At 37.5% G+C, this 27,880-nt stretch overlaps 6 protein-coding genes across 6 annotated transcripts; all 6 read left to right on the top strand.

The window, feature by feature from the left end:
• Nucleotides 1-291: 291 nt before the first annotated feature.
• On the top strand, nt 292-3,292 carry LOC132193004 (uncharacterized). The gene is made up of 2 exons (XM_059613279.1): nt 292-1,026; nt 2,748-3,292. Exons 1-2 carry the CDS (start codon nt 429-431, stop codon nt 3,155-3,157), a joined length of 1,008 nt encoding a protein of 335 aa, XP_059469262.1. The 5' UTR covers nt 292-428; the 3' UTR covers nt 3,158-3,292.
• A 143-nt stretch (nt 3,293-3,435) lies between these two features.
• On the top strand, nt 3,436-6,401 carry LOC132193003 (proline-rich protein 2-like). Its single transcript, XM_059613278.1, has 2 exons — nt 3,436-4,900; nt 5,110-6,401. Exons 1-2 carry the CDS (start codon nt 4,501-4,503, stop codon nt 6,279-6,281), a joined length of 1,572 nt encoding a protein of 523 aa, XP_059469261.1. The 5' UTR covers nt 3,436-4,500; the 3' UTR covers nt 6,282-6,401.
• Nucleotides 6,402-9,051: 2,650 nt separating this feature from the next.
• LOC132205726 (basic salivary proline-rich protein 2-like) lies at nt 9,052-9,965 on the top strand. The gene is made up of 2 exons (XM_059634983.1): nt 9,052-9,883; nt 9,955-9,965. The coding sequence occupies exons 1-2, from the start codon at nt 9,052-9,054 to the stop codon at nt 9,963-9,965; spliced, it is 843 nt and encodes a 280-aa protein (XP_059490966.1).
• LOC132192976 (mucin-2-like) lies at nt 9,858-10,723 on the top strand. Its single transcript, XM_059613237.1, has one exon. It carries the CDS (start codon nt 9,970-9,972, stop codon nt 10,663-10,665), a length of 696 nt encoding a protein of 231 aa, XP_059469220.1. The 5' UTR covers nt 9,858-9,969; the 3' UTR covers nt 10,666-10,723.
• Nucleotides 10,724-17,887: 7,164 nt separating this feature from the next.
• LOC132205725 (uncharacterized) lies at nt 17,888-23,482 on the top strand. Its single transcript, XM_059634982.1, has 5 exons — nt 17,888-18,074; nt 18,478-18,769; nt 19,079-19,416; nt 21,985-22,483; nt 22,861-23,482. The coding sequence occupies exons 1-5, from the start codon at nt 17,901-17,903 to the stop codon at nt 23,175-23,177; spliced, it is 1,620 nt and encodes a 539-aa protein (XP_059490965.1). The 5' UTR covers nt 17,888-17,900; the 3' UTR covers nt 23,178-23,482.
• Nucleotides 23,483-24,837: 1,355 nt separating this feature from the next.
• Nucleotides 24,838-26,779, top strand: LOC132192671 (uncharacterized). The gene is made up of 4 exons (XM_059612739.1): nt 24,838-24,950; nt 25,512-25,792; nt 26,165-26,411; nt 26,590-26,779. Exons 1-4 carry the CDS (start codon nt 24,838-24,840, stop codon nt 26,690-26,692), a joined length of 744 nt encoding a protein of 247 aa, XP_059468722.1. The 3' UTR covers nt 26,693-26,779.
• The last annotated feature ends 1,101 nt before the right edge of the window (nt 26,780-27,880 follow it).

Genomic DNA, 27,880 nt, shown 5'->3' with positions numbered 1-27,880 from the left:
CTGTTGCGCCGCACCTGTCGCACCCCGAGCCATCCAAAAAAGAGCAAAATCCACGCCTTTAGTCATGCAGGGCTTTAAATCGAATGATGCATAAAGACCGGAGCGTAGGTGCAGTGACAGTGAAAGTGCTCTCGGGACTTTCATATTACACAAAGATCGATTATGCATGTATGTTTTAACACGGGTCCGTCGCCGCCGTGCAAACTGCAGCAGGGGGGTTTTCCCGGCGAGAGTGAAAGTGGGAGCCGATATAAAAGCGCCGGGGCGGGCGGTGGGATCCAGTCGCTTTTTGCCGCCAAAACATAGACAGAGTCACCCGGCAGCGGTGCACTTGAAGACTTGCGGAGACGCGCCATCTGGAGTAACGGGACCGCGCGTCGAGTGTTTTGTTCAGTCGAGTGAGGAGCAAAAGGAAGCGAGCTAGAATTATGGGAAGAGCCACGCGGCTGCTCGGCGTGTTCCTCGTGCTGGTGGCCATCGGCCTCGGCGACGACGAGCCGCCCAAGTGGTCGTCGGCCAAGACCGACAGCAACCCCCAACCGCCTCCACCTCCAGGACCCGAAGGCCGGAACCGCGAGGGCAAGAACTTGCTGGCCGATTTGATTGGCCTGGGCACAGGACCTGAGACGGATCCGTACCTGGCCGCGGCCAACTCGCAGTGTCTGAACGGCGACCTGGCCGAGTGCTTCAAGTCGCGCGCCCTCGCCTCCATGGATGACTTTTTCCAGCAGGAGCGGTACCAGTTGGGCGACCACGCCAGGGTGGTTCGTCTGCCCGGCTGGAGGCAGCGCGTCGGCAAACAGTACGAGTTTTCGTCCAGCACCCCCAGGGCGGAGGAGACTGAGTGGGACCACTTTACCAAATTCTTGATGCGCAAGGCCGAGGACTTCGTCCGATCTGCGGCTATCGAAGTCAACGTGCCGCAGGAGCTGCTCGGACAGGAGCACGGACGCTTCGCGCCCCGCTTCGTGGATGAGATCGCCAGCGAAATTGACATCATTGAGGACAAGACTGAAAATTCTTTCTGTAAGTTTTTATTATTAAGCATTATTTTTCACAAAAATCCACATCAAAAGCAGGGGAAATAAAAGCAAATTAAATTTTTTAAACAATTTAAAGAAGCAATTTTGACTGACAATGAGCAATGATTTGACATCATCAAAATCATCTCCTTCATATTTGTAATTTATTTAATATCAATTTAATACAAATCCTCCATAACATACCAAATGAATATCAAATTACGACTATGCGAATAACAAATAATTAAATAATTTCTTTCTCGCTCCATTAAAGAGTCGGCTCGTATTTCTGAGAAAACGTACGGTCGGTGGTTTCCCGTTTCCAACTGGAAGCTGAGGAGAAAGCGCGATCTTGCCCCTGACAAATAATGATTTATTTGTGCATTAGAGCTCGGTAATTGACTATGCAATTTTCTCGTACACGTGTTAAACTCAATTGATAAACAGAATGCGGTCGAGGGACGAGCCGCTGTTATTGCGTCCGGTGACGAATCGAAAGCGGTGAAATAATAAAAGTGCGGTGACGCGGGCGAGCGCGTGGGTATGCAGCGTGCGTCGCATGGGGGATGAACCCGTTGCATAACCCACATTCCGCAGGGGCTTGGTCAGGCAACAAAACAAACAAAAATGTAAAAGGGGCAAACTTTTGATTGAAATATATGAAACAAAGCTGGCATAACTTTTAAATGATTCCGTCCCTACAGAACGTAATTTTTATATAAAAAGTTGGAATTCATTTATTTACCTAAATGATGTAAAAAATTTATATATTGAATATTAATATTACCTCCTTGGTTTAAATTTTTTAATGATGGATACAATGTTTCTCGCTTTTTCATTTATTATTTAATTGTATTAATTTAATCAATTGAGTTTTCTATTAAAACCATTAATATTTATTGAATTCCCCTTTAAAAAGAATCTCCAAATTTTTATCCAGGTCATATTTGAGCATTCTGAGTATATTTTTATACTGTGATATAAAATGGGCATCCAGCCAATTAAATTTAGGTCTGCCTGAATAGCCACGAATCAGGAATCGCATTCACTTCACTTGTTAAATTCAAATCAAATTATTGCGAGCATCCATCACGCCTTTATTAAATACAGCTCGAGCGTGCCACATTTGCATCATTATCCGTCGTGCATCTGTTATACTGTATTATTGTGGGAACGTCGCACACGTGGGTGCAGCTCTCTCGGCGTACGTGCGCGCTGATGCAAGCAAAAATGCCGCCGCCGCCGACAGAGTGGCTCTCTCGCGAAAGTAAGACGCACACGTAATTTACAATGACGACGAGCCGCTTTTTTGCTTGCTGCGGTTAGACGGTCGACGACGAGCCATTGAACTTGTAAAAATTTCAGCCTCATTGCCTCTGGCGAGCGCCACTGGCCCACTGACGCTGAAATAAAACGCAATGACTGAGATATGGAATCCAGTAACCGAGATTCTAGATCTTTCTTAAAAATGGCGTATTTTTTTTCTTTAAAAAATAATTTCATTTGGTCGGTTTTCGGAAGGATAATTTTGGAAAGGATTAAGAAATGGTTAAACATAAAATTTTTACCGTCTTTTTAAAAAATATTTGAAATTAATTGAGCCGCCACTAATTTTCTAATTTATTTATCTAGATCTTCGCGTATTAATAAAATTAAATTAAAATTTAAATAAAAAAATTTATGAGAAGACATTCAAGTAATAATTAATAATATTCTATTTTTCAGCTCGTACCAAGCTTAAGAAGCTCTTCATCCCCCTGCTGATCATCCTCAAGCTGTTCAAGCTGAAGCTGCTGCTCTTCCTGCCCTTCATCCTTGGTTTGGCTTCATTCAAGAAAATCCTTGGCTTCCTTGCCCTCGTCGTTCCCGGCCTCATCGGCTTCTACAAACTCTGCAAGCCCAACATCCAGGGCCCCTACGGCAACTACGGCCACAGCAATTTCTACAGCCAACCACCCGTTGCGGCGCCGCAATATCCCTATTACGGCGGCGGCGGCTCTTTCTACGGCCGCGACACCAACAATCTGCAGACGGCGGCTTCGTCCCACGCCTCATCCCCAGTCTCATTCAGGGACCCCGAAGACCACCGAGACTCGCACCAAATCGCTTACCAGGGATATCCCCAGTACCAGTAAATTTTTACAGAAAAAAATTATCATTTAATTTTGAGAAACGATCAGTGCCACAATTTAATCAAATTATTATTTGGCAAATTCATTTTTAATTCATCTTGTGCCAGAGGATTTTAATATTTTTTTTTTTTTTTTTTTGTTCTTAATCATATCTCGCAGAAACTCAATTTTGTGATCTAAAATCTGCAAATCCTTGATTGGAGTGAATGGCTCTTGCTTGAAATTATTTATAATTTTGAATCTGCTGCTTGAAAATGTTGTATGCTTGATGGCGTATGTATTTGAAAGTGCCTTGTTACCTATTATCAGTATTTTTTATTCTACCCAGCTGTCAAGACACAATGTCAGCGATTGTAATTTATGTGTATGTTTGTAAATGTTTTATAAATATAAAGCTTTATTAGATATAAATATTGCACATTTTTGTCAAGTGAATCCTTTAAAAGTAGTTATTTGAAGATTGAAACAAAAAGGTCAGAACTTATTATAAAAGCAAGTTAAATAACCATTGAGTATATAAACGCCTATTTTGTAAGCAATAATGACACATATATGCAGTTTTTTTGCCACCGTTACTCAAACAGGTTCTTTCTCTAACTCAAGTTCTATTCAAAAGGTGGCATCAGAGTTGTTTTATTAGAATGAGAGTGGAGAAGCCGCTTTTTCGGCGTCTTGTAAGAGGTCAAGATGATTTTTAATAAGGAGTGAATTCGCGTGAAAACGTCAAGATGCTTTTAAACAGACACCAGATCTTTTTAAGAATCACTTAAACTTGGAATATGGAGACATAAAATAATAATATTCAAATGAAACTTTTCAGAAGGATTTCAAAACGGATTTATTTATTGTTTGATGAAATAAAAGTTTTTATTTCCTTGATATAGATTTTTGAGACATTTACTGGTCTATAGAAAAAAGTTTGTACGAGACAATAAATTATTCTAAAAACTAAAAATCCATCATCATCTAACTCTGATTGTCAGATAAAATATCACAGATTACATTGTCGAATCAACTTTTAACTCCTGCATTGCAAAATTGTTCAAATTATTTCATTAATATTCATACTAACATTATTTTTTTCTTGGAATTTGAATTTAAAATCAACATTACTTGTTTTTCTCTTCTTTTAAAAAGAAAAAAAAAACTGAAATTAAAGGGGAACTTCCAAGGTTTTATTTATTTCAAATTGTTGACTGATATTCTTTAGCTTTATAGCACAAGGAAAGTAAGTTATTTTGTTTTTGTTACATTTTTATATTGAACTTATTTATTTCTGTTTTGCCATTTCAGGTGACCAAGCTTTCCTGAACTGGTTCCTGCAAATTATCTCTCGTCTCGATGGAATGCGCCGACAATGTTATAAAAAAAAATCCAACTGCTGCTCAAATTTCATAGAAAAACTTCTAGAACAGGTTGGCATGAAATTCGGCGATGGCAAATTAATAGGGAGAACGATTAACCTGGTCAACGACCGGTCCGACCGCTCCCTTCTCTTCTTTGGCCTTTATTCGCAAAAATATAAATACGCACCCGCCGCAACGAATTTCAAGCAATTCACAATGAGAGCGGTCGCCGTCGTAGTGCTGCTGGCCGCTGCCGCGGTCACCACCGCACCTGTTGACACCGAGGAGGTCATCACCACAGAGGAAGTCCTCGAGACCAACAAGGTGCTGATAGACGTTGCTACTGACCTTGAGTCGGCCAACAACCCCGTCATTCCCAAAGCTCGATCCGCACAAATTTGTAAGTATCTTTTTTCCATAAATGTATTTAATAATACTTTTTTCAATCTATTTATTTCTTAATTTTTTTGTTAAAATTTTACTTTCGTAAATAAATTTATTTTTTGTGTGTTAAAACTTTCAATATCGAGATTTTGCAAAAACCTAAAAAAATTAAAAATTTTAAGAGGTTAATTAATTGTTGCATTATATATTTTGTTTTAATTTCAGCTGCGGGACAAGTTTTAAATCCTCTGCCACCGACCAACCCACCAGTGCCAACAAACCCCACAAACGCCCCCAACCCCACAAATCCAACCAATCCTCCAAATGATCCTAACCCACCAATTTCTCAAGCGAGCCAATTCAATGCCAATCAGCCTTCGTCAGACACTTTCCGTAGTCCTGCTCAACAGCAATTTACAGATGAAACCCGGAAAGGATCAAATAGCCCCAGGCAGAACTACCCTCAGCAAGGCTACTTCCCTCAACAGCAGCAACAGCAAGGATATAATCCTCAACAGCAGGGCTACAAACCCCAGCAAGGTTACTACCCCCAGCAACAACAGCAAGGATATAATCCTCAACAACAGGGCTACTACCCTCAGCAGGGCTATTTCCCACCCCCACCTCAGGGATACAACCCTCAGCAAGGAAACTTCCCTCCCCCACCTCAGGGATACAACCCTCAGCAAGGAAACTTCCCTCCCCCTCCTCAGGGATACAACCCTCAGCAAGGAAACTTCCCTCCCCCTCCGCAGGGATACAACCCCCAGCAAGGAAACTTCCCTTCTCCACCTCAGGGAAACAACCCACAGCAGGGCAGCTTTCCTCCGCCACCTCAAGGATACAACCCCCAGCAGGGTAGCTTCCCTCCTCCACCTCCAGGATACAATCCTCAGCAAGGAAACTATCCTCCACCACCCCAAAGCTACAACCCACAACAGGGCGGATACTACCCTCCTCCTCCTCCACCACCTCAAGGCGGTTACAACCCCCAGCAGAACGTTAACCCTCAGCAAGGATACTTCCCTTCTCAACTACCACCTTATAACCCCAATTCTCCCCAGGGCCAAGCGCAAAAGCAGCAGGATCCATCCCCTCAGAACCAAAATAATAATCAACCTCCCAACCCCCAATCAGGTCAGCAGTACGGTCCCTGCCCAGCTTTTGCACAGCAGCAGGGTGGACTACCACCTCCCCCACCTCCAGCCCAGCAACAAGGCTTTCCACCCCAGCAAAACGGTCCTCCTCCACCACCCCCGCCGGCCCAACAGCAGGGGTATTACCCTCCTCAACAGCAGGGTGGAGTTGGAGCAGTCGGGTCTGTCGGCGCCGTTGGCTCAATAGGCATCGTGCCTACGCCACGACCTCCTGCAAGCCAAACAACACCCAGTGCGTGAAAATTTGCTATGAACTGAAAAGACTAGGTTGCAAAAATTTCAAAGTATTTATTTATTTATGTGATGTATATAAATTTAAATTATATTTTTTTAATATAAAATAAAAATGATATTTTCAAAATAAAATTTTTTTAAATCTTATTCATTTTACCATCATGTTTCCTGCAAAAAATATTATTATTATTACTTATGGTTCTCGGTCAATACAAATATGAATTAAAATAATAAACATTGGCCAGAGTAATAATATGAGGAATAAGTATTAATTCATTAAATTAAATTTGAATATTATTTTTATTAAAAGGAAAAAAATCAAGTCTATGTTATTGCTTTCCGAGAAGATAAATCAGTGAGCTAGATTTTAAACTTTAATTAATACAATGAAATAAACAGAAAAACATTTTGGCCAATTAAAACACTTGACCCTGCTCCTGTGCTTGTCCGAATTTTCCCCTACCAGTTTGGCCACGTTACGATAAAAAAGACCGCCACAGACGCAAACTAGGAACAAAACGCCATGAAATCTAGAATGAGCGTCACCCTAGTACTGCTGCTGGCCGCCTTGGCCTCCTCGGTAAACTCAAATGATGGAAAATTTGGCGATGACATAAAACAACTGACTGCAGCCAACGAAAATTACGGTAAGGAATTGCTTCTTTGATCATTTTTATATTCTTAATGCACCAACACAATTAATTAGTTGTTAATTATTTTTTAAATCACTAACTTTCACAAAAAATATTTTTATGTGTTACTATTTCAATTAAAAATCTGTGATAATTTGCATTTTTTTCACACAAAAACAAACTTTTCAATAAATTCAGCTAAATATTCAATAAATTTTGTAATTTTACATCTCATAAAATAGCTATTATTAATTCTATTCTCTAAGTCATAATAATAAATTGAGAAATTGCATTATTTAAGACTGACAATTAATTATTAAAAATTTAATCAAGAGTGTATATCTCTTAAAATATATAAATGAGTACAGCTTTGAATTATACACAATCATAATGATTTAGCTGCAATTTTCAATTTTATTTTTAATAAATATTTTTGATTTAATTTGTCGTCATTTTACTTCTTTCAGATCTCTCTCGGCAACTCTCGCCACGTAACTCGCCGAATCCTGCAAACCCAACAAACCCTCCAAACCCAACAAACCCACCAAATCCAACAAACGCTCCAAATCCGACAAACCAACCGCCACAATCAAGCTATAACTGGCCCTGGTACAACCAGTACTACAACCAATATTACCAGAACTACAACCAATGGTACAGTCAGTGGTACAACACTCAGAATAACTACCAAAATAATTGGAACCAGTGGTACAATAATCAGTACAACAATAATCAATACTACCCACCGTATTATAGCCAACGACCTTATCCTAATCCACCTAACCCTCCAGTTTATCCAAACCCACCAGTTTATCCCAACCCTCCGAATCCTCCCAATTATTGGGGCTAAAAATACAGCTGTCTGATAAGCCAGAAGTTTGCTTCAATCTAGCACCAATATTTTAATTTATTATTTACTTCCCGCAACCTGACAATATTCAAAATAATGTACGACAACGGTCAACTTAAAAAAGATCAGTTTTGAACATTTAGAAGTATATTATAATATGCGAAAGAAAAAAGAATTATTGCTATTTATTTAAGTTTAATATGATTAGAATTACATGTTAAAAAATCTTTTCATGCTGTGCAATAAAAACGTTATATCAAATATGTATACGTTTATTTTCTTTAAAGTCATTCCCCTTCATTCGGTCATTGGCCTTTGCTTTTCAAAGTGATACATTATATAAATCCAATCTTTACCCGGCATATTCCTACACCTTATTTCAATACTGAGGCCTCTTCAGCACATATCCAATTATAAAAGGAATCGTTATAAAACCGGACCTGGAGATCTGTCTATTTTGCGTTTGCCTATTGCTGGCAGTTAGAAACAGGTATTATGCCCGAACAAAAACTGGATTTTCGTTTGCTAAAAAGATTGGGGCTCTTTCGGTCCAACTAAATCAAGAGGCGGCAAGAAGCTACTCAAGGCACATTCCCCTACCCGTCTGACCACTTTGGAGGTTTTGCTCAAACATTTTGATAGATAAAAACACGCAATAGACCGAATCTGGCAACAAAACGCTATGAAACCCAGACCGAGCGCTACCCTTGTGCTGTTGCTAGCGACATGGACCTCATCGACGCCTCTCAAAAGCGGAACAAATATTGGAGATGAGGCTCCAAGCACAGGCAACATTGTGCGATTGAGAGTTTTTGATTATTCAGGTATGCAGCACTTTTAAATTAAATATTTGTATATCTTACACTTAATAAAAGATTTAATTTTTACATCAGCTCCTTTGGATTGAACAATATTTTATACAAAAATTTATAGGTTTTTTGACGTACTTTAAATATTTTGCATATTTATTTAAATATTTTTTTTCAAAATAAATGGTACTCAATTGCTCATTTTTACACCCTAATAAATTTTTATTAAATGAACAATCATCCACAGTTGGTGTAGTGTTTACATTTTTCCCAACTTTTTTGCTCTTACAATTAGCACCAAGAATAATACCTTTAAACGCTATTAAAATGTGACAAATTAGACGAAGTAAATTTATAAATTTTTTATTTTAATTTAACAATTTAATTATCCATAGGTATAAAATGATAGCTATTAAATTAATTATGTTAATTCCAATGCAAAGAAAAAAATAGTAAAAATTAATAAATTTTTAGGGCCAAGATACATGAAACAGCAGATCAGCGTTGCAAATAATCCAGTTTTGCTGCGACAGTTCCCAAGCCTTCCCAGCCTTCCGAATCCGCCGGCACCTTTCAATCCGCCAACTATTCCAAATCCGACAAAACCAACGCCTCAGAGCCAACGCCAGCAATTCAAAGAGTGGTTAAAAAATTACTTCTATTACACCAATAACTACAACTTGTACAATCAACAACCATATCCAAACCCTCCAGTATACCCAAATCCCCCCACTTTTCCCAACCCTCCAAATTATCCAAATCCACTTCCCCCCTATCCCTACCCACCTCCACCGTACTATCAAGGGTTTTCTGCACCCTCGTCTCAATCAGCTCCGATCTCACAAAATTATCAATGGCCGCAGCAACAAAATTCTGACCCAGGAGATTTTGAATTCCCCAAGCCTATAATTTACAACCCTCCTAACGCTCTGAATCCGCCTAACCCAACAAACGCCCCAAATCCAACAAACGCGCCAAACCAGCCAAATCCACTGCCTCCACCTTCCGGTTTCCAATACCCAAACCAGCAAGGTTGGGCGGCTCAACAACAACCCTTCTACCCACCAAATTATCAGCAAGCTCCATTCGGATTTAATTACGCACCCCCGAACGGTGGTCCGACTGGTTTCAACCCTCCCAACCCCCCTAACCCACCGAATCCCACAAACCCTCCCAACCCTACGCTGCCTCCTCAACAGCAAAAACCGCAGACCGCTGGAAATAAGCCTCAAGGAGGGAGCGGCGGGAATAAGAAAAAAGGCACCACCACCACCACCCCCAGGCCGCAAATACTGACAGTAAACCCTCAGTCACCAAGTGGGTTTGTGGACAACCCTGAGCTGGCAGAAGTTTTGAAGGAGATAAATAAATGGAACTCAACAACACAGGCGCCAAATAATGTAATGACGGAGAGTTCAACGACTGCAGTAATACCTCAAAATTCTGAAAATAATAATAATCAGGCTGCCTCTAGTTCAACAGAGGGAAATGTTTCAAGTTCAACTACAGAGGGTAAAATTTCGACTCAGCAAGTTTTTGAGGAAACAACCAAGAGCGTTACAATTGCGCCTAATCAGATGCAAACCGATGGCCAAAATGTGGCTAGTAACTCTCAAATCTCAATTATAGATCAAAATACCCCAAGTGGCCCAAGTACGGAGAAGATAACCACCGATGCTGCAAATACCAACCCAACAGATGAGCCTGGTGTCTCAGAAAATTCAAGTGAGAGCAGCACATTGGAAACGGCGACAGAGGACAAAGTGGATTCAACAGAAAGCACCACCACTCCGGAATTTCCAATCATGAAAAAGTCGGCCCGGTCTGAAATTTTGGCAAGCGACGAGCCTCCGCAAAGAGACAAACCGCAAAAGTCGGTAAATTGTAACAACCGTGCTCATTTTCCGCCGCCCTGGTTTTACGTCCCACAACCAGAAACTCGCCCTTCAAATGAAAAAGTTAAGTTGCAAGGCTATTTCCTTGTGCCGTTTTCTTTCTATCCATCCGCCGCTCAAGATGCATCTTCAGAAATCTCCACCTCATCTGAACCTGCAGTAACGACGCCAACCCTCCCTACTGCTGAAGAAAGAATTGCGTAGAAGAATTAACAAAAGTGCACAACTAGGTGTTGGTAATGGGCAATGAAAATGCATAAAAAAGCAATTTCAAATGGGTGGTGCTGGTAAATTAAATTAATTAAGAGCGAGTGACTGCAGTTTTTAATTGTTCGAGTCTCTTCATGTTTTAAGAAGTTTTAATGAAACTGAGCTTGTATTCTAATTAATAAAATAATTTTATCTAAAACCTTCAATTTTCTGTAATTTTGTTTTGTAAATTCAAAATACAATTTTTTTTTTTTTATGTTTTTCAGTTTGAAAAAAGAATAAACTGAAATCAAAAAGACTTATTTTCACAATGATAGTTTTTTTTTTAAATTACTGTAATTATTATAATTTTGGTAGTATAATGCGTATAATGTTAGTATGGGTGCAAAAAGGAAGCACATTTCTACGCCGCCTTGATTCAAACAGGTGTTCTCGCGGCTGGTGCTTTCAGTTTTTATCGAAAGGTGGCAAGACTTGTCTGCTTCAGAGACTCCCGAGCATTTTGCTATAACGACTGCGGCACCAGTTGATTATTTATATTTATTAACTTGCATAGCTTTTTAATTAAATAGTCACTAATGTGCATTTGAAAACTTTATCTCCTTGTTAAATAAAAATTTAATCTACTTTCCTCATATCATTGAAGTTATTTCATTATAAAGTATTGTTATTAAAAAAAAAGGGAAAAATTAAGAAGAATTTTTATTTTGTGTGTTAAAGAAATTAAATATTTTGTTGGTGGCAGCCATGAAAAATACTTCAAATATATAAATAATCTCGAGCAATGTTTACTGGTGGATGAAAAAAAAATATAAGAAGTGTAACAAATAAGTAGGTCGGCGTACAAACAAATCCATTCACGCCAAGTGCAATCTCAACTCGATTGACCGGCAGGAGCAGTCGGCTCCATATAATTTCACTCCCGCGAGCAAGCGAAACAGGTAAATTATCACTCAAAGTGATGCAAAGCAGAGAAGATGGGATGATGGCTGGCAGAGAAATAATTTGAACGCGAAAACATTTTGCAAGCAATGCAAAAAAGTTGCTATGGAAAAATTAATTACAATTTTTGCATGGAGAAGAAAATTCGCTACTTTTAAATAATTTTGTTACTTTTTGAGTTTGGAGTGTACGATTAGTTGCGATGATTGCGCGTTAATGTCAGCCGAGTGAATTAACTCTTTAGAGAGTGAGCGGTGGCTATTTGAATGCTCGGCAGCATCATTGATGCGGTGATCCCGTTAGCTGCTGCTGCTGCGAGGAAAAGGAGAGGAAGAAAAGAAGGATTACCGTCCGCAGGCAGAACTGGGTCGGCCGGTCATTTTGATCTGCACGGCTCATCTCGAGTGGCGGTCAAGGCCGACCCCTTTGTGCAAAGGCGAAAGGGGTGCAAACCAGTCAGACATAATGTGCACTCGAGAAAATATGCAATCGACATCAATCAATACGCATAAAATCATTAGGATAGTTGATATCTGCTTTCATTTTCTAATCTTCTCCGTTTCGATCTATTTTTTTAACCAATATTTATGATCTAATTAGCTCTGAAGTTTAAAAAACAACTATAAATTTAATCTCATAAACGTGAAAACTTGAAGAGAATAAAAGTTTTCTGCTTTTCTCTTTACACTTTTTTTTTGTAGTTTCAATCAAAATATAATATTTTTATTTAAAAAAAAATCTGCTATGATAGAATTTTACTTTTATTTTAGTTTAAATTTTGTAAATAATTACAAAAATTGTGGTCAATTCTTAATTTGATTTTCTGTAGCAAAAAAAGTCTATATAAGATAAATTTTTTAAATCAAATCTTAGCACATTTAATGTGAAAATTTATATTTAAAATTGTTCAAATTAACGGTTTTAAACTTAATTTTACGAACATTTCAGAAAAAAATTTGATGGAAAGCTTCATAAATCCTTAAGACACGACCAAGCCACGTTATTCCGTTGAATATTTTAAAACTGGTTTAATTTTTTGTCCTCCATTCTTACTTGAAAAATTTTAAAATCTGTCCTTTTAGAGCATCTAATGAGCACCGGCAATTTTTTACCAAGTCAGCACACCAGGTGTTGAGGAATGAGCACTTGCAAGTGTAATTATCACCTTCGAGTACACACACTCCTCATCCATCATCACCCAGATAAGATTCTCCATTCATAACACAAACTCGCAAATGTACGCATAATATGAAAATAACTTTTGCTGCTCGGGAACGAGTTTTTCTATAATTTCTAGCTAGTGTGTCAGTAGGATAATTGCCGACAATTGGAGAAATTGATTAGCTTCCAACTACTTTTTAGAGCTAAAAGCAATTCAGGTAGATAAAACATAAGTTAATTCTTAAAAAAATCTGTTTTTTAAGAATTTAACTTTTGATAAAAAAAAAATTTATACTATTTATGTTTTTTTTTTAATATTAAATTATCTTAAATTCTATTTTGTTTATACATTTATTGATCTATTTTTATAATTTGATAGAAAAAATATTTATTATTTTAAATTTTCGTTCATAAAAATTATTTTATTAAAATCATTTATTATATAATATTATCAGCACAAATGTATTATTAATTTAAACTGAATTAATATCAGATGTCACAATTATGAAACTTAAATTTCTGATTCGGAGTTGATCTATTCTATTTCTAATTTTCGCTATATATGTTTTAATGCCCGCACTCTGAGTTTAGGCAGAGTCGAAGTCATAAATTACGCGTCGGTCCAAGTACAGTTTGCACTCTCCGTCATTTCGGATGCCGCGCGACTCCTTCCTAATACCAGATGAACAGTTATAGTTATTCATTTGACTCAGATTAGTTCACCGTCGTTGTGTCGCCACAAGTCTGATATTCAATTTCGATAACCCTAAATTGACATTTCCCAAAAAGGTCGGCCAGATTGAAATATTTTATTATCTCGTCAACATAAAAATGCTGCGTAGTTTTCTCGGAGGCTATAGGTAGTGAAAGAAATCGGTGTAATTAGGACAGTGCTGAGCAGAATCTGCTCGGACGAAAATTTAGAGCACCCGAATATGTAGCGAAAATGCTAATAAAAGCAATGAAAAAGTCGCCTAGGGACACACTTATTTTGCTGACGTCCGAGCACGTGTCTAATAGAAAAAAATGATTTAATTATATAGATTTTAAAAATTTTGCTTCAGGATTATTTTAATAAAAACGGTTTATTTTAAATATTTGTGCAAATCCGAGCCAAATTTAATTTTTATTTCTCATCAAGCAGCACCTGTTTTGACACATCTTCCTCTGCTTCGTCGCCATTCCCATGAAAATTAGGCCGCTCGATCTCTGTCACTCGATATTCCGCTCGCATTTCCGCTGTGATTTCTTCTTTTGCAAAAAAACCTGCCGAGCTGGTTATTCTCTCTCTTTCTTTATTCCTCCACCGCTGCGACGATCGAATGCACAAAAAGAAATAAAACGGCCCCGACAACGAATCACTGCTACTTTCTACGAGCATGTTTTTACTGTGACCCCCTATCTCGGAGATTAATTTTTTCCTCCAAGGCGGCTCCTTTGTCAAAATACAAATAGATAATTCGGTAGCATAGTTTTGAATATGTTTAAAATTTGGAAAAAAAATTATGATTAAATATTTTCAAGGGCTTAAATTTTAAAAGAAATAAAATAATACCTATCTATTAAATTCTAAAAATGATCCTGCTTTTGAAGATTTTTTAACAACATCCCAATTTTGAAATAAACCAGATGATCAATTTATGACTGAAATAAACTAATTATTACAGAATATAATTTTTTTTTATTGTTTTGACCGATAATATTTGACACCGTTTTGCCGTTCTTAAAGTGAAGTGCCTTTCAAGAGTTGCAATTTGCAATCTCTCTAAATAAAAAAAAAAAAAAAAACATATCAGCAAAAAGAGAGCGGAGATGACTTGCGGCTTTGGCATCCATAAATCACGGAACGTGCCGAGGCAAATTTGTATTATTTGTACGGTCACGACCGCGACGCATCGTGCAAACTACACGAAAAAGGGACGAGCAGAGAATCAGAAAAAAAAACACTTTCGCTCGCCAAAATGCCTCAAAGCAACCACAAAGCGATTATATAGGTGAAAAAAATTATAAAGCTTTCAATTCATTGATTCATCAAATCAGAGCTAATCACTCATGACACGCAATTCAATATAATCATTTTAGAAATAAAAAGTACCCAAACAAAATTTGAACAATAATTATCAAACTTACTTTCTGCATGGGTTGCCGAGTCAGCATTTTCCGGGCTCTCCACATCATCCTAGCAACCGAATCGACCTGGGAATGGAAAACAGAATTTTTTATCTTCTGATATGCAAGACAAAATTCGCCTTTAAAATTGCAAACTGATCACAATAAACATTTTACTCAACACCCGCGCACTGTCTTTCTGATGTGAAGATAGAAACTCAATGGTATAGTCAAAGTCAAATTAAGCGAATCAGTTGTATGACGCGTGTTGATCGTTTTTGTGCAGTTCTGGCAACGTTGAGCAAAAAATGAAAGAGTGTAAGTTGCCAGCGAGGGCGGTTTGAGAGCCAATCAGTGATAAAAGTGAAGCATTTTAAAATTTTCACCAAAAAAATAGATAATCCCTTCATTTTACTAACAAAAAAGAGTTGAAAAGTGACATTTATTTACTGCGATTAAATTCTGTTACTATTCATTGGCGCAGATTTTAATAATTTTATCTAAATAAAAAAAAAAAACGAAAATAATCATCAAAAATGTCATACTTCATATTTAATTAGAAAAACCAAGCATTCCAATGTATGTTTTTAAATTTATTTTTCAGTTTACTTGACTTGATCAGAATTAAATGAGTTCACGTGTAATCGGACTTTTCCTCTGTTAAAACCCCTCAGAAACAAAACACCATTTATGTTGTCATACTAAATGAGGTAAAAATCAACAAATTGAAAATAAATCAACAATTTAAAGGGGCGAAAATGCAGCAAATTAAATATAGGTGGATGAATTTGTATATTTTTTATATTATTTGCTATATTTTGAATGGAATATTTTTTGTATCATTAATCATTACATAATATGGACGCAGAACTAAGCCAACTAATCTTGATTTATTTTTCACAAATAAAATTTCAGAAAGGCTTATCGATATAGTTATAATTTATTTATGTGCTAACTTTTTTTAAAAATTCATTTTTTGATGTTTTTTTTCTGATAAAATGAAAAAAAAAATCAAATTCGTATTCCATTTAGAATATGCATAAAATTTGAAAATAGATGGATAAATATATTTTCCCACAGTTTCAAATAGGTTGATCTAAAAATTGAGTAATCCATAAACCCACTTTCAACGCGATGCCATCGGTCTGCATCTTTTCGCTGCCCGCCGATTAGACTCGTCACCTAAAATCCGTGCCCCGCTTCCTAATTAATTACGGCACGCCGCGCACACACGACCAAAACCTCTGGGAGATTTTTAAGCCGAAGGAACGGGACTGAGATGGAGAGAGCAATTTGTTTGTTTGTTTGGGTTTTCGAATTGGAGTGTGTGTTTTGTAGCGGCCAGTTGGAGCCAATTATCGCATTACGTGCACCAAGAACAAAGCAAGCTGGTCGTGCCGCAAATTTTTAACGAGTTCAGCCAATTTGCGCAAAATTTGCCACGCTCGCATGCGTATGATGGCGCAATTTGTATACCTGTGGGAATAATATGAAGAATAATCAACGTTGACAAAAAAAAATTATCCCACGTCACTCATTTTGCGTCCTTTTTTTAGATTTATTGAAGTTTTCGGAGGGCACGGCTCGTGACGTCGTAGGTAAAAAAAAATAGGCCATTCCGAAGAGTTGGTGCCACTTTCGAGGAATTTTGAGACAGTTACGGTCATGGTTTGCTGTGAAAATTATTATTTGGCTAAAATCATCGTTATTTTAATGAGACTAAAATTAGATGGAACAGGATCGACATGCAGGAAGCTACAAATCATGGACTGTTTTAGACGCGTCTGATCCATAATAAAAATATAAAAGATGGTCTATCAAAAACAGGTTTTGCGAAGAAATGCGTTCGCTTGCTCTGTCAAAAATGTTTCCCAACCATTCTAGTTTTTAATTTCACAGGCGCTCAAACTAACAGGTTTCTAGTTGCTATTCTGGTTCACTTTACAAAAAAATGTGACTCTTAAGCGAAAAAGTATTATTTATGCAAATTAGTATGAGCATTTGATAGTTTAAAATAGCAAAGTGCATCTATAAATGTATTAGGATCCCGTTCTATTAATGAAAAAAACATGTATATACAATTTTGTATTTGATAAGAATTTACGTTAAATAAAAAAATAATATAACTATTATTTATTTTTTTTATATTTAATCTAATTGTTTCAAGTTTATAAATTAAATAATAAAATTTATAATTTCTGATTCCTGAAAGAATAATTGTTCTGGCTCTTAATTAATAAAATGGTCTGTCTTAACTCCCCCTAACAACGTGTCTGTATAGCTTTAATATAATTCAAAATAATGCAAATTCTAAATTCTTAAAAAGGGAACAACGCCTTAAATTTGACTGCATGATAATTTAAAAACAAAATTAAATTTGAAAATCTTAAAGAATTTGTTGATAATCATGGAAAATAAAATAACCAAATTTAATTAAAGGAAAAATAAACTTGTTGATTTAAGTAACAGTTTCAAATAAAAATACCAATCAATGGTTTTCAGAGTTGAGTGATGTTATAAAAAAAATAATTGAACACAAATTTGGCCAAGTCTCAATCCGCTAACGTAACTGTCCTGTCATAAAACGAGGTAGCCAGTAGTTAAAAATATCATGCCTCTTTGCTCTCTTTATCAATCAATTCGTCTTCAGTACCCGATGCGGTAATCCAATGCTTCGGTTGATATTAAAATCGTTTATTGGCTTTTATTGCACAACCAAAACTTCCGGCCGCACATGATGCGTTCCACAAAATCATCGAACGTGTCTCGACCACATGAAAGAGATCCGCTTCTTATAATTTTCGGAGGAGCACGCACTTCTTCTTTAATGGCCCGGCCCCAGATTCGGGGAGGCGACACCCAACCAGAGCTAGGACGAACGGGCCTTAATTTCTTCGATCTACCGGTCTGACTGCTTCTCTTATTCTGCCGGGCCAATTTTTTCCTTCCAAAGCGAGCGAATTTCGGCCTGCCCCCGCGGAGGCCGTCTATATAAAAGCCCGGGTGCGCCGTTTCCGATGCAACAAAACGCAATGAGACTGAGCACGTGCGCCGTCGTGGTGCTGCTGGCCGCTTTGGCCGCCGCCAAACCCCAGAACGATGTGGCCGAGACCTTCGAACTCGAGGTCCTGGAAAAACTCAACACTGCCTGTGCCCAGCAGAAGGAAACCAGCGCTTGCATCAAGCTCAAGGTTGGTGTCATTTTCCAATAATCATTTTTTTAGAAAAAAGATTAATATGATTTCTTAAAGTTACTAATTTGATTTACGTTTATCTTCACATTTAATTCAAGTAGCAGATAATCATATATATTACAAAACATTCTCTTCCATTTCATAGCTCCAGGATTTGGTATTTTAACCACAAATTAATCATTCCTTAAAATCAAGATTGGTTATAAACTATAAGTTTAATTTTATTTTTTAAATAATTTGTAGTGATTTGATGTTGTTTTGTTATTAATTTTTTATTTCAAAATAGAATTTAAAAAAGATAAAAAAAATAAATAAATGGTTGCATGTGTAAAATAATTATAAAATAAAAAATTAACAAATTATCAAATAAATATTAACATTTTTGTTTTCAATTCTTTAGGTCATTGCTTACATGAACAAGTTGATGAAGAAAGCCTCCATTGAGGTGACCGAGGATGTTGTCCTGACTCGCAACCCTGAGGCCGTTCCCGAAATCTATGAGCTTTCCAGCCCCCGTGACATCGGATCTGAAGACGCCCTGGCCCTTATGGCCACCAAGGTCCGCAACTTTGTCAAGTCTCGCGAGCTCCACTGGGCCATCGCCCCCGAAACCGACGTTGTTGTTTCCACCGACAAGAATGCCGAACACATCAATGTCCGTCTTGCCGACACTGGCCGTTCTGCCGAAACTGGTGAGTTTTAAAACAAAGCTATTAATATTCAATTTTAGATTTGAACTCTTTTAAGAAATTTTCACTGTATATGTAATTTAATGCTTTCGTAAAAGATTTAAAACCAATTTATCTGTTTTCATGTAATAATTAAAATAAGTCTTTGATTTTTTTTTTGCATTTTCTTAAATTCAAATTGGTTGAAAAAAAAAATAATTTTTAACAATAAATCTTTATTCAATTGTCAGTGTGTGTTTTTTTAAATTTTTATCTTTAATTAAGTACTCACTTAATTGGGCAATTATTAATTTATTTCAATCTTTTTTTTAGCTCGTCTGCACAAATTCAAGACTCTGTACGCGTTGGGCGCCGCCGCCATCACCAAGATTTCCATCTTCGCCGTGCTCAAGTTCATCGCCCTGGCCATCCTGGTCTTCAAGGCCGTGGTCATTTCCAAGCTGGCCCTGGCCGCCGCCGTCTTGCTCGGCATCCGCCACCTGACCCAGCCCCACGCCGTGACCTACGAGGTCGTGTCGCACCCCCACGTGCTCGACCACGACAGCTACTCGGCCGGAAGCAGCAGCTACGGCGCCGCCGCCGCCGCCACCTCCACCGGCTACGCACGTGCCGACCACGTTTCGCCCTACCGTGCCCACGCACCTGCCCGCAAACCTTAATTTATTTCCCAGAATCTAATTTATTTCGCCTTAGTTTGTAATTAAGTTATTTTTCAAAGCGAAAAATCAAAACGAGTATAATTTATTTTTAAAAATCGAAAACAAAAATGACTCTCCGCCATTCTTTGACCGACGCCGACCTGCCAAGACTGGACATTTTGTCGCTCTTCCTTTCGCACTGCCTCTTGCTGCTCTGCATCTCCCACCTGCTGACCATGACTGCTCTCTGGACGCCCGACTTCCCATTCTTCCTTCTGCTCGACCGACGCCGCGACTAACGCTTTCTTAACAGACCCGAACTATTTCTGTGTGTTTACTTCTTTTTTTATTCTTACTGCTCTGACGACTCCTGTTAATTGCTTTGTTTTCACTCTGATTTACCTTCACAGTTTTCTTATCTGAGACGATAATCAAAATGCCGTTTACAAGAGGAAACTCCAGACTTTACCGCAAATAATATCAAAAAACGTCATATATTTCTGTACAAGTACAAACACAGCCGCTCCACGTTTTACGAATAAGAAAGAAAAAATGAATAAATTTCCTTCGCTGTAAGATAAGAAACGCTTTTTTAATTCCTGCTTCATACCCAATTAACACAATCAAGATAACTTTAATCAGTCATTGACTTATTCTAATTAAAATTTTAATTTGTGCAGTCAGTCTTTATTTTGTGTGAATTTGCAAAGGTTAAAATTTTTCAAAATTACTGTTAAAATTAAATAACTTCATTTTTTAACCAGAATTATGCTTCAATTATATTAGTTTAACAGTTAATCTTCTTAAAAAAATCTAGTTTACAATAATATCGTTTTTTATAGTTTCAATTTGGAAAATAAATTTAGAAGATGATTAAATATGCTGCAAATTTTAACAGTGGCAATAAGGCTGATCAAGTGATCACTTATTAAGTAAGCAATAATTGAATGGGAATAACATGACGTTATATAAATCAAGGTAGTTGGTGATTTGTGAGCGCTAATGAAACTCTCTCATCTCTTATTTCTTCGGTCATTGAAGTCTCCCGTGAAGAATTTTATTTGCGTGCTCCGCAGCTTCATTTATCGCATATTTTTCGGACATAAAAAAGCAATTTCGCCAGCGGCCGCCCTCGAGTAATGGTAACAGTTTATCAAAAAAATCAGTTATGTTACACACCAGGCGTCTCGCAGAGTTACGCAAACAGGTGTGCCCGCCGGCTACTGCTCTTCTCTAAGGTCGTTTCCTAATTCGCGTCCAGTTATGTGCGCGAAAAATTATATTGTTCGCTTTAATCTGGAACACCGCCTTGCGCGTTTATTTTTTATGTAAAACTAGGGAAATATAATGCAAAAACAAGTTTATAACTTGAGTGTTTGGCGAACAAGAACAAGCGGCTTAACCCCGTTCATGGGTAGCTGCAGCCGAGAGAAAGTTCAAGTTCAAGAGCGACGACTGCAAAAAGCAGATTAATGATCGTGTGAAACTGATGCTCACTGTGTTAACAGACTGATTAGAAAATAATAGAAAGAGCGGCAGAGCTAATCAGTGTAAGCTTTTTGGTTGAATGATGGAGTTAAAAATTCACAAATAATTTTTCAAATGATTATGTTTCAAAGGAGAAACAATAACGTAAAACAGAAATTTAAAATCTTAAAAAGTAACAAACAAAAAAATTAGTAAAAAAAAGTGGAACTAATCCATGCAGGGTTTTTTATGAAATATATAATTTTATAATAGTTTTAACTATTTATCAAGGAATTTGATAACAATGAAACTGCTCTTTAATTATGACAGGGAACCTAATCGTAACTTTTATTATAATAAAAATTAATTTTGCCGTATTTTGGTTTACAAACTTATTCTTTTCAGCATGTAAAGTTTTAAAGCTGTTATTCCAGAAAGAAGATCCTTGAAATATAGTATTGAGAATGAAAATTAACAATAGGGTAATGGTTTAAAAAACGGTATTAAATTGAGGTAAAAATTTTATTTCTTTACCATCCATTCAAGATATTTACATAAATATCTCTCGGAAAATACAATTATTTTTTATTTCATAAATAACAGGCTTCGAATTAATAATTTTCTTGTGTTTTTCAATAAAATTGAAATTGTTTTAAGCAACAATAATATGATAATTAAATATTTATAATTAGATCCTATTTTATAACCAATGAAAATATTAAAAATAGGATTAAACGCCTATTTTTATTCTTTGCTTTTAGACTATTTTAACCGTTTGTTTTCCCCCATTTCTATATAATAACTGCAATTTTTATTGCATGTCCAAGTTTTCAAAAACAATTCCCACGGAACTAGCCACGAGGCACAATAGTCAAATTTGCGGAAACAAAGCCCAAAAGTGCCATTTCGGTCAGATGTGTTTCACTGTGTCACCTAATTCCACGCTCGTCCCCGGTTCTAATTGCATGGAGAATCGATGAATGCAAAGCGGAGGTCCGAAAAAAGTCTAGATACACACACACTTCGCCGAAAAGTGAGGAAGAAAAGTGAACAAAGCGTCAGCGACGCGCGGTCTCTGCTCCTAATTCCCTTTGTCTCCGGCCGAGTTGAATTCATCCTCGCTCCATTTCCCGCAGAGCGACTGACGAATTTTGTGCATTTCGGTACTGCTGCTTTTTGTGTTGTCCCCTGCAAAGTGATTGTCCGGCCCACCGGCGTATAAAACGCCTCCGCCACAGGCCGAAAGCATCAGTATCCGAAATGCATTCGTCCTCCACTTGCATCGTCCTCGTCCTCCTGGCCGTCGGCGCCGCCTGCCTGCCCGCCGAGTGTCCGCCCGGCGCCGACTCGGTCGGTTGTGTCGCCCGAAACGTCGTCGCCCAACTGTCAAACGACGCCGACGAAGCCGTTCCGGCCATCCGAAGGCTCTGGGACGGCGTCGAGCTGGTCAAAATCGAGGGCCAGAAGTTGGAGGAGCCTCTCGAGGGCGCCGAAAACGCCCGGGATTTGTCCTCGTCGCTGCTGAACAGTGTTAGGAAGTTCGCCTCAGGGTACGAGGTGCGACTCAGACTTCATGACTTCGTCGATGGAGCCATCAAGGACATTTCTGAGGGTCAGTTCAAAGGGTTTGCGCCCATTTATTATTTTTATTATTTCAAAACACAATTTATTTTTTAAAGTAAATTCAAATATTTACGTGATGACTCAACACGCTTTATAATTATCACTTAATACTTTATTTCAAAATTTATGAAAAATAAACTTATTATCAGAAATTCAATTAAAGAAATTGAAATAATTGCAAACTTATTCAACCGCAGTAATTTAAAAATAGCTGAGGGAGCTTATTAATGAAAGTTTCAGACTTTAAAACCTACAAATTCACTTAAATTAATCAAATATTTTACAAAATTTATCAAATATATAATTTGGTTTTTAAGTTTGATTTTAAACTCTGCGTGAAAAAGTAAAAATAATTTTTTTTTTCAGCTCGTAAGGGCGGTGGTTTCGGAGGCGGCAAGAAGAAGGACGGTGGTGCCATGATGATCGCCATGATGATGGCCGGTATGATGAAGGCCATGGCTCTCGGCGCCCTGGGACTTTTGGCCATGAAGGCCCTCACCGTCAGCTCCCTCGCCTTCCTGCTTTCCGCCATCGTCGGCCTCAAGAAGCTCCTGAGCAAGGGTGATGATGGTGGACACGAAGTGGTGCAGGTCCACGGCCACGGCGGCCACCACGACTACCACCGCCGAGCGATCGACCTCGCGTCCCACGAATTGGCCTACAGTGCGCAGAAGACGGCGTGAAGCCCTTTTTAACCTTTTGACCGAAAAGGACGCAGACTGGTGACTTTCCGAGCCATAATCATCATCAATCTTCCTTTCAAACTTTTTCACTTCAATCCAATTTTCAAGCGTTCTTCCTTTTTCCAAAACTGACTGACAGGACTGTGTGACGATAATTTACGACGATGACGATCAAGTAAGTTCCTCTCGACGACGGACAAAGAGACATTACCGTTTTCGCGCCTCTCGTGACTGACGACGCGCTGCTTTTACTTTTGTTGCTCACGATGTGAATCAGACGAGATGTGACGTTAATTTATTGTATTTATTATATAATAAATTATTGATTTTTTTATGTGAAGCATCAGTTTTTTTATTATAGGTACTTTATACACATCATATATCAATGAAGTACAATACATATTACGAGGGGTTCTTTAAATTTTTCTTGATTTTAGTTGAAAATTGTTTTTATTGATCTATCACAACGGAAATTGCTGCCCATAACGGGATATATCATTAATAAATTCAATATAATTGAGGGAAAAGTTGAGAATTTTACAAATTTACAAATTTACAAACAAATTTAACAATCACAAAATACAAACAATAGAAAAATTTTATACTATAAATCTTACTGAAATATTATTTTGCATGGGGGAAAACGGAAATTCTCTTTTGCAAATATTTGAAAATATAATAAATTGAAAATATTTTTAAAATGTTTAAAATATAAAAATTATATAAGTTAATTAAAGTATAATTTTCTTTTATAAATGGCTATTAAATTATATCATTTAATCAAATAAATTCTTATGCCAAAAAAAATATAAAAATCAATCATCAAAATTTCCACCAATTCAGCCCGTACTTAATAGTGAATGACTAATATGCTAGTTCAACACTTCCAATTGCTTCCAATATGAATAATTCAAAGTTGAGTTCATAGTTAACTTAAATTCTCAAATAATAACTATCGCTTCTTGAGAAACAAAATGGGACAATTTAATTTCAATAAACCCTTCATTATTTTATCTAGGAACATAATTTCCCCCGATAATGCTTTTATGCTTTGATTATAATATTTCAATTTTATATTTATTCGCTAAGCTCATTAATTATTTAATTTATTAGTTATCACTGCCTATATAAAGTGTGAATTAATGTCTCTCGCGTCTCCAATCACTTAGATAGACCGATCAAACCTTATTGAAAAAAACTTGTTTACTTTAAATTAGATTAATTAGCAATTTAATTAATGCGTCCGCTGTCACGCAGCGTTACCGCACCCATCACCATCTTGTTGACAAAGCACGCGAACGGTCGGCGAAAGAGGAATATATAATTGGCGGCAACAATCCCATTTCGGAATGAAATACGACCGCGGTTTCCTACAAAGCAGAAAAACGCACTGAAAAGAGAGTGCAAATAAATATACACGTGTAATAACAGCGGCACGCATTGCCATTTATCTGGATCGCGACCCCTTTATACACCGGCGAGTGCAAAATGCAGCAGAAAACTGGTCCGGCCAGTTTGCTAAACGTGGAAAAGCGGCTCGTCCATCCGCGTTGGGGTAGTCCTGACTAGTTTCGCCAGCCACCTAGCCTAGGAGAAGGGTCGATCATTTAAAAGCCAACACTATGCTGGACAGATCATTATTTTCCAAGCAACTGCAGCCATGATCTGGTCACTCGTGGTAGTGCTGCTGGCAGCCTCCGCCGCCAACGCCGACGTCCAGGCTTGTCTCGAAGCCAAGTCGCCGGTCGCTTGTCTTCAGTCGGAGGCTTACAGGTAGGACACAAATAATTTCATTTAAATTCCATAGTAATCTTAATTCGGTTAAAAGCATAAAATTGAAGTTCATATGTGGGATGATACGAGTCATTAGATTTATTTGGTTTTTATTGTGAGCTGATAAAAATTCTTTAAAATTAACTGTATTTTAATTCCATTAGAAAGTTTGATGCAGAATGGAAAATTATAAAAAAAAATCTGAACCCTCGATTTTCAATTAAATTAAAGTTTAATACTTCAGCATTAATAAATTTTTTTTCTCAATATTACGTTACATTTTTGCGTCATAGGAATTTTCAAAAAAAAAATGTGGTTCACAATTCTAAATGAAAATAAAATTAAAGTTCTCAGTTTCCATATATACCATGTTGAAAATTAACAGTATTTAATTATTTAAATAGTAAGAATTTTTAACTTTCCTCTTTTGAACACTTCATAAAAATTGCAAATCAATTTTATTCTATATTTTCAAATTAATTTATTTAAATTCTTCCATGCTGCATTTTTGTTTTACTATTCATATCAAGACTTTTCTAACAAATTTATTTATCTCTTTAGGCACGTCCGAGACCTAGTGGCTCAGGAGACCATCGTTCTCAGCCAGGGGGTGGAACTTGTGAAGCCGAAATCGGCCGTAGGAGCTCGCAAGGCCGAAGACGTCGCCGCCGAGGCCGTTCTCAGCGCCGAAAAGGGAGACTTGGAGCAGCGTCAGGAGGTCCTTCAGCAGTATGTGGCCGACAAAGTGCAGGAGGCAGCTTCTGAGAGACGACTTTCCATGCAGGTGGACACCGTCGCTTCCAGACTGTACGAAACCGTTCGCGCCGTCACCAATGGCGAAGGTAAAATTTAATTATTTTAAAGGCACTATCCAGTAATATTTCTATTATTCATTCAAAAGAAAACATAATTTAACAACAATATAGAAATTTCATTCAAAAATTTAAATAAAAATTTACAAAATTAAGAATAAGTCAAATAAATTCTTCTAGACAATTGAGAACAACTTAAGTTCGAATGCTTTTGCAGGAATATATTAACTTTCAATTAACCTCCCCTGCATCTTAAGAGTGCTAATTTCATTTTTGCAATCTTGAAATTTTTCTTCTTTTGAATTCAGGCTTAAAAATCATTGCTGGAGAAACCCTAAAAATTTCTTAATCAACTTTTTCAGTTTTTTTCTTTTTAAATTCTAAATTAATGAAAACTTGCAGGTCGTGCGATCAAGAAGATCATTAAGAGCCTGTTACCGGTGATTGTTGGTTTCATCTTGAAGGTGGCCACCCTGGTGGTGATTTCGTACATCGGCATGGGACTGCTGGCAAAGAAGGCAGCCATCGGCTCGCTCATCGCCATTGCCATCTCAGTTGTCACTTTTGTGCGCAGTCTAATTGTAAGTAAACATGCCAAGCACCATGAACAGGCTCAACTTCTGGGTGCCCTAGCTGGACAGGTCTCCGCGTAAGTCGCAAATACACACTTATCCCGCCTTGCCCGCAGTCTGAAAATTTTTCTCAAAATTATTTTTATTGAAATTTCGCCGACTGCGGGCAGGGCTGCATTCACTCTTTCTCTCTTGTCTCTTCTCTTTTCTCAAAACCTCCCACTCCGTTCTCCACTCATGACTCTTCGATTTCAGGTACCATAATATCGCGGCCACCCATGACATCGCCAACAGCATTGCCGCCCAGCAGGCTGCCGCCGCTGTCCACGCTCTCCCCTATGGTGGCTGGAAGCACTGAACCCAGAAAAACCACCCTTGTGACGAGGTTACCAACTGAACGACGCCAGTCCATTCCAAAATAGTCACCAGTGTCTTCAACCATCTTCCCCCAAATAATTTATTAATAAATGACTTATTTATTTATTTAAATGAAAGAAATCTAAAAAAAATCGACAATTTTATTTTAAAAATAAGAAAAAAAACCTTTGAAAATAATTAGAATTTCAAACCAAAAAAAGCAAAATTAAGAAGAAAGTTGAATGGGACAATAAATATAAAACTGAGGATAGGCAACCGACACGTCTGAGCTGTCCGGCAAGTTGCATACCTAGTCAGAGTAAATTTCTCACAGCCTCGTCAGCAGAATTAATTCGAATCAATGTCATGCAACGGCCGAAGCAGGTGGGTATGGGATTGAGTGACGCAGCAAATACGAATGCAACATAATGAGAGAACAAATCCATACATGCACGCTGTACGGTTTGCGATTAATTAATTACAAGCGGTGAATACCCACTCGTGCCCGCGTCCCGTCGCGTTTTTCACACATTAGCCGCATTGCGATGAAAAGGAAATATAAAGATGAGAAAGACCACGTGAGAATATTGGAAGCTTCACTAACCTAATTCATTCCCATTTTTGGAGGAAAAAATTCAACAGAATAATTATGGAATTTGCATATTCAAATCAGGACTGCTTTACAACAATGGTGGTTAAAATTTCCAAATTTTTTACAATAATTGCCATAAATGGCTCGTTTTGTTGTAAATATTTGACTTGATTTGAATATGTCTCTCTGAGCGTAAATAAACATGATTAGTTTTGCAAATTTTTATCCATGAACTATTTTCTTATTGACTCGCAGTCGTGAATAATCATCTAATGAACATGAATCAAGAAATTACAAAAAAAAAAACATTTTCAAATCAACCAAAACTAATTTAATTAAACAATAAAATTTTTTTGTTCCATTGAATTTAACCAAGAGCGAAAATTAATTATTATTTCTTTATTTCCTTTCTTGTGAAGAATTTGTGATAAAAAAGAAGCTGCACTAATTTCTTTTAAGATTTAAAATTTAAAATTTTGACAGTAGCAATTTTATGAATGTTTAATAAGCATCAAGATAGCTGAGCAATTAAGGAAGCTGCTAATTACGCTAAAATTTAAAACACATAACGCACTATTTGCTTGCACGGTCACGCAA

The sequence above is a fragment of the Neocloeon triangulifer genome, unplaced genomic scaffold, assembly GCF_031216515.1.
Source record: "Neocloeon triangulifer isolate White Clay Creek 2 clone unplaced genomic scaffold, ASM3121651v1 ptg000003l, whole genome shotgun sequence".
Taxonomy (NCBI): domain Eukaryota; kingdom Metazoa; phylum Arthropoda; class Insecta; order Ephemeroptera; family Baetidae; genus Neocloeon; species Neocloeon triangulifer.
This window is presented reverse-complemented; position numbering and strand designations above follow the sequence as displayed.

Coding starts and splice junctions, on each gene's coding strand:
- LOC132192976 (XM_059613237.1), top strand. CDS start 9,970: ATGACGGAGAGTTCAACGACTGCAGTAATACCTCAAAATTCTGAAAAT.
- LOC132193003 (XM_059613278.1), top strand. CDS start 4,501: ATGCGCCGACAATGTTATAAAAAAAAATCCAACTGCTGCTCAAATTTC. Junction 4,901..5,109: donor AGCTCGATCCGCACAAATTT/GTAAGTATCTTT, acceptor TTTTAATTTCAG/CTGCGGGACAAGTTTTAAAT.
- LOC132192671 (XM_059612739.1), top strand. CDS start 24,838: ATGATCTGGTCACTCGTGGTAGTGCTGCTGGCAGCCTCCGCCGCCAAC. Junction 25,793..26,164: donor CGCCGTCACCAATGGCGAAG/GTAAAATTTAAT, acceptor GAAAACTTGCAG/GTCGTGCGATCAAGAAGATC. Junction 26,412..26,589: donor CTAGCTGGACAGGTCTCCGC/GTAAGTCGCAAA, acceptor CTTCGATTTCAG/GTACCATAATATCGCGGCCA.
- LOC132205725 (XM_059634982.1), top strand. CDS start 17,901: ATGCAACAAAACGCAATGAGACTGAGCACGTGCGCCGTCGTGGTGCTG. Junction 18,770..19,078: donor TGGCCGTTCTGCCGAAACTG/GTGAGTTTTAAA, acceptor TCTTTTTTTTAG/CTCGTCTGCACAAATTCAAG. Junction 19,417..21,984: donor GTGCCCACGCACCTGCCCGC/AAACCTTAATTT, acceptor CCGAGTTGAATT/CATCCTCGCTCCATTTCCCG.
- LOC132205726 (XM_059634983.1), top strand. CDS start 9,052: ATGAAACAGCAGATCAGCGTTGCAAATAATCCAGTTTTGCTGCGACAG.
- LOC132193004 (XM_059613279.1), top strand. CDS start 429: ATGGGAAGAGCCACGCGGCTGCTCGGCGTGTTCCTCGTGCTGGTGGCC. Junction 1,027..2,747: donor CAAGACTGAAAATTCTTTCT/GTAAGTTTTTAT, acceptor TCTATTTTTCAG/CTCGTACCAAGCTTAAGAAG.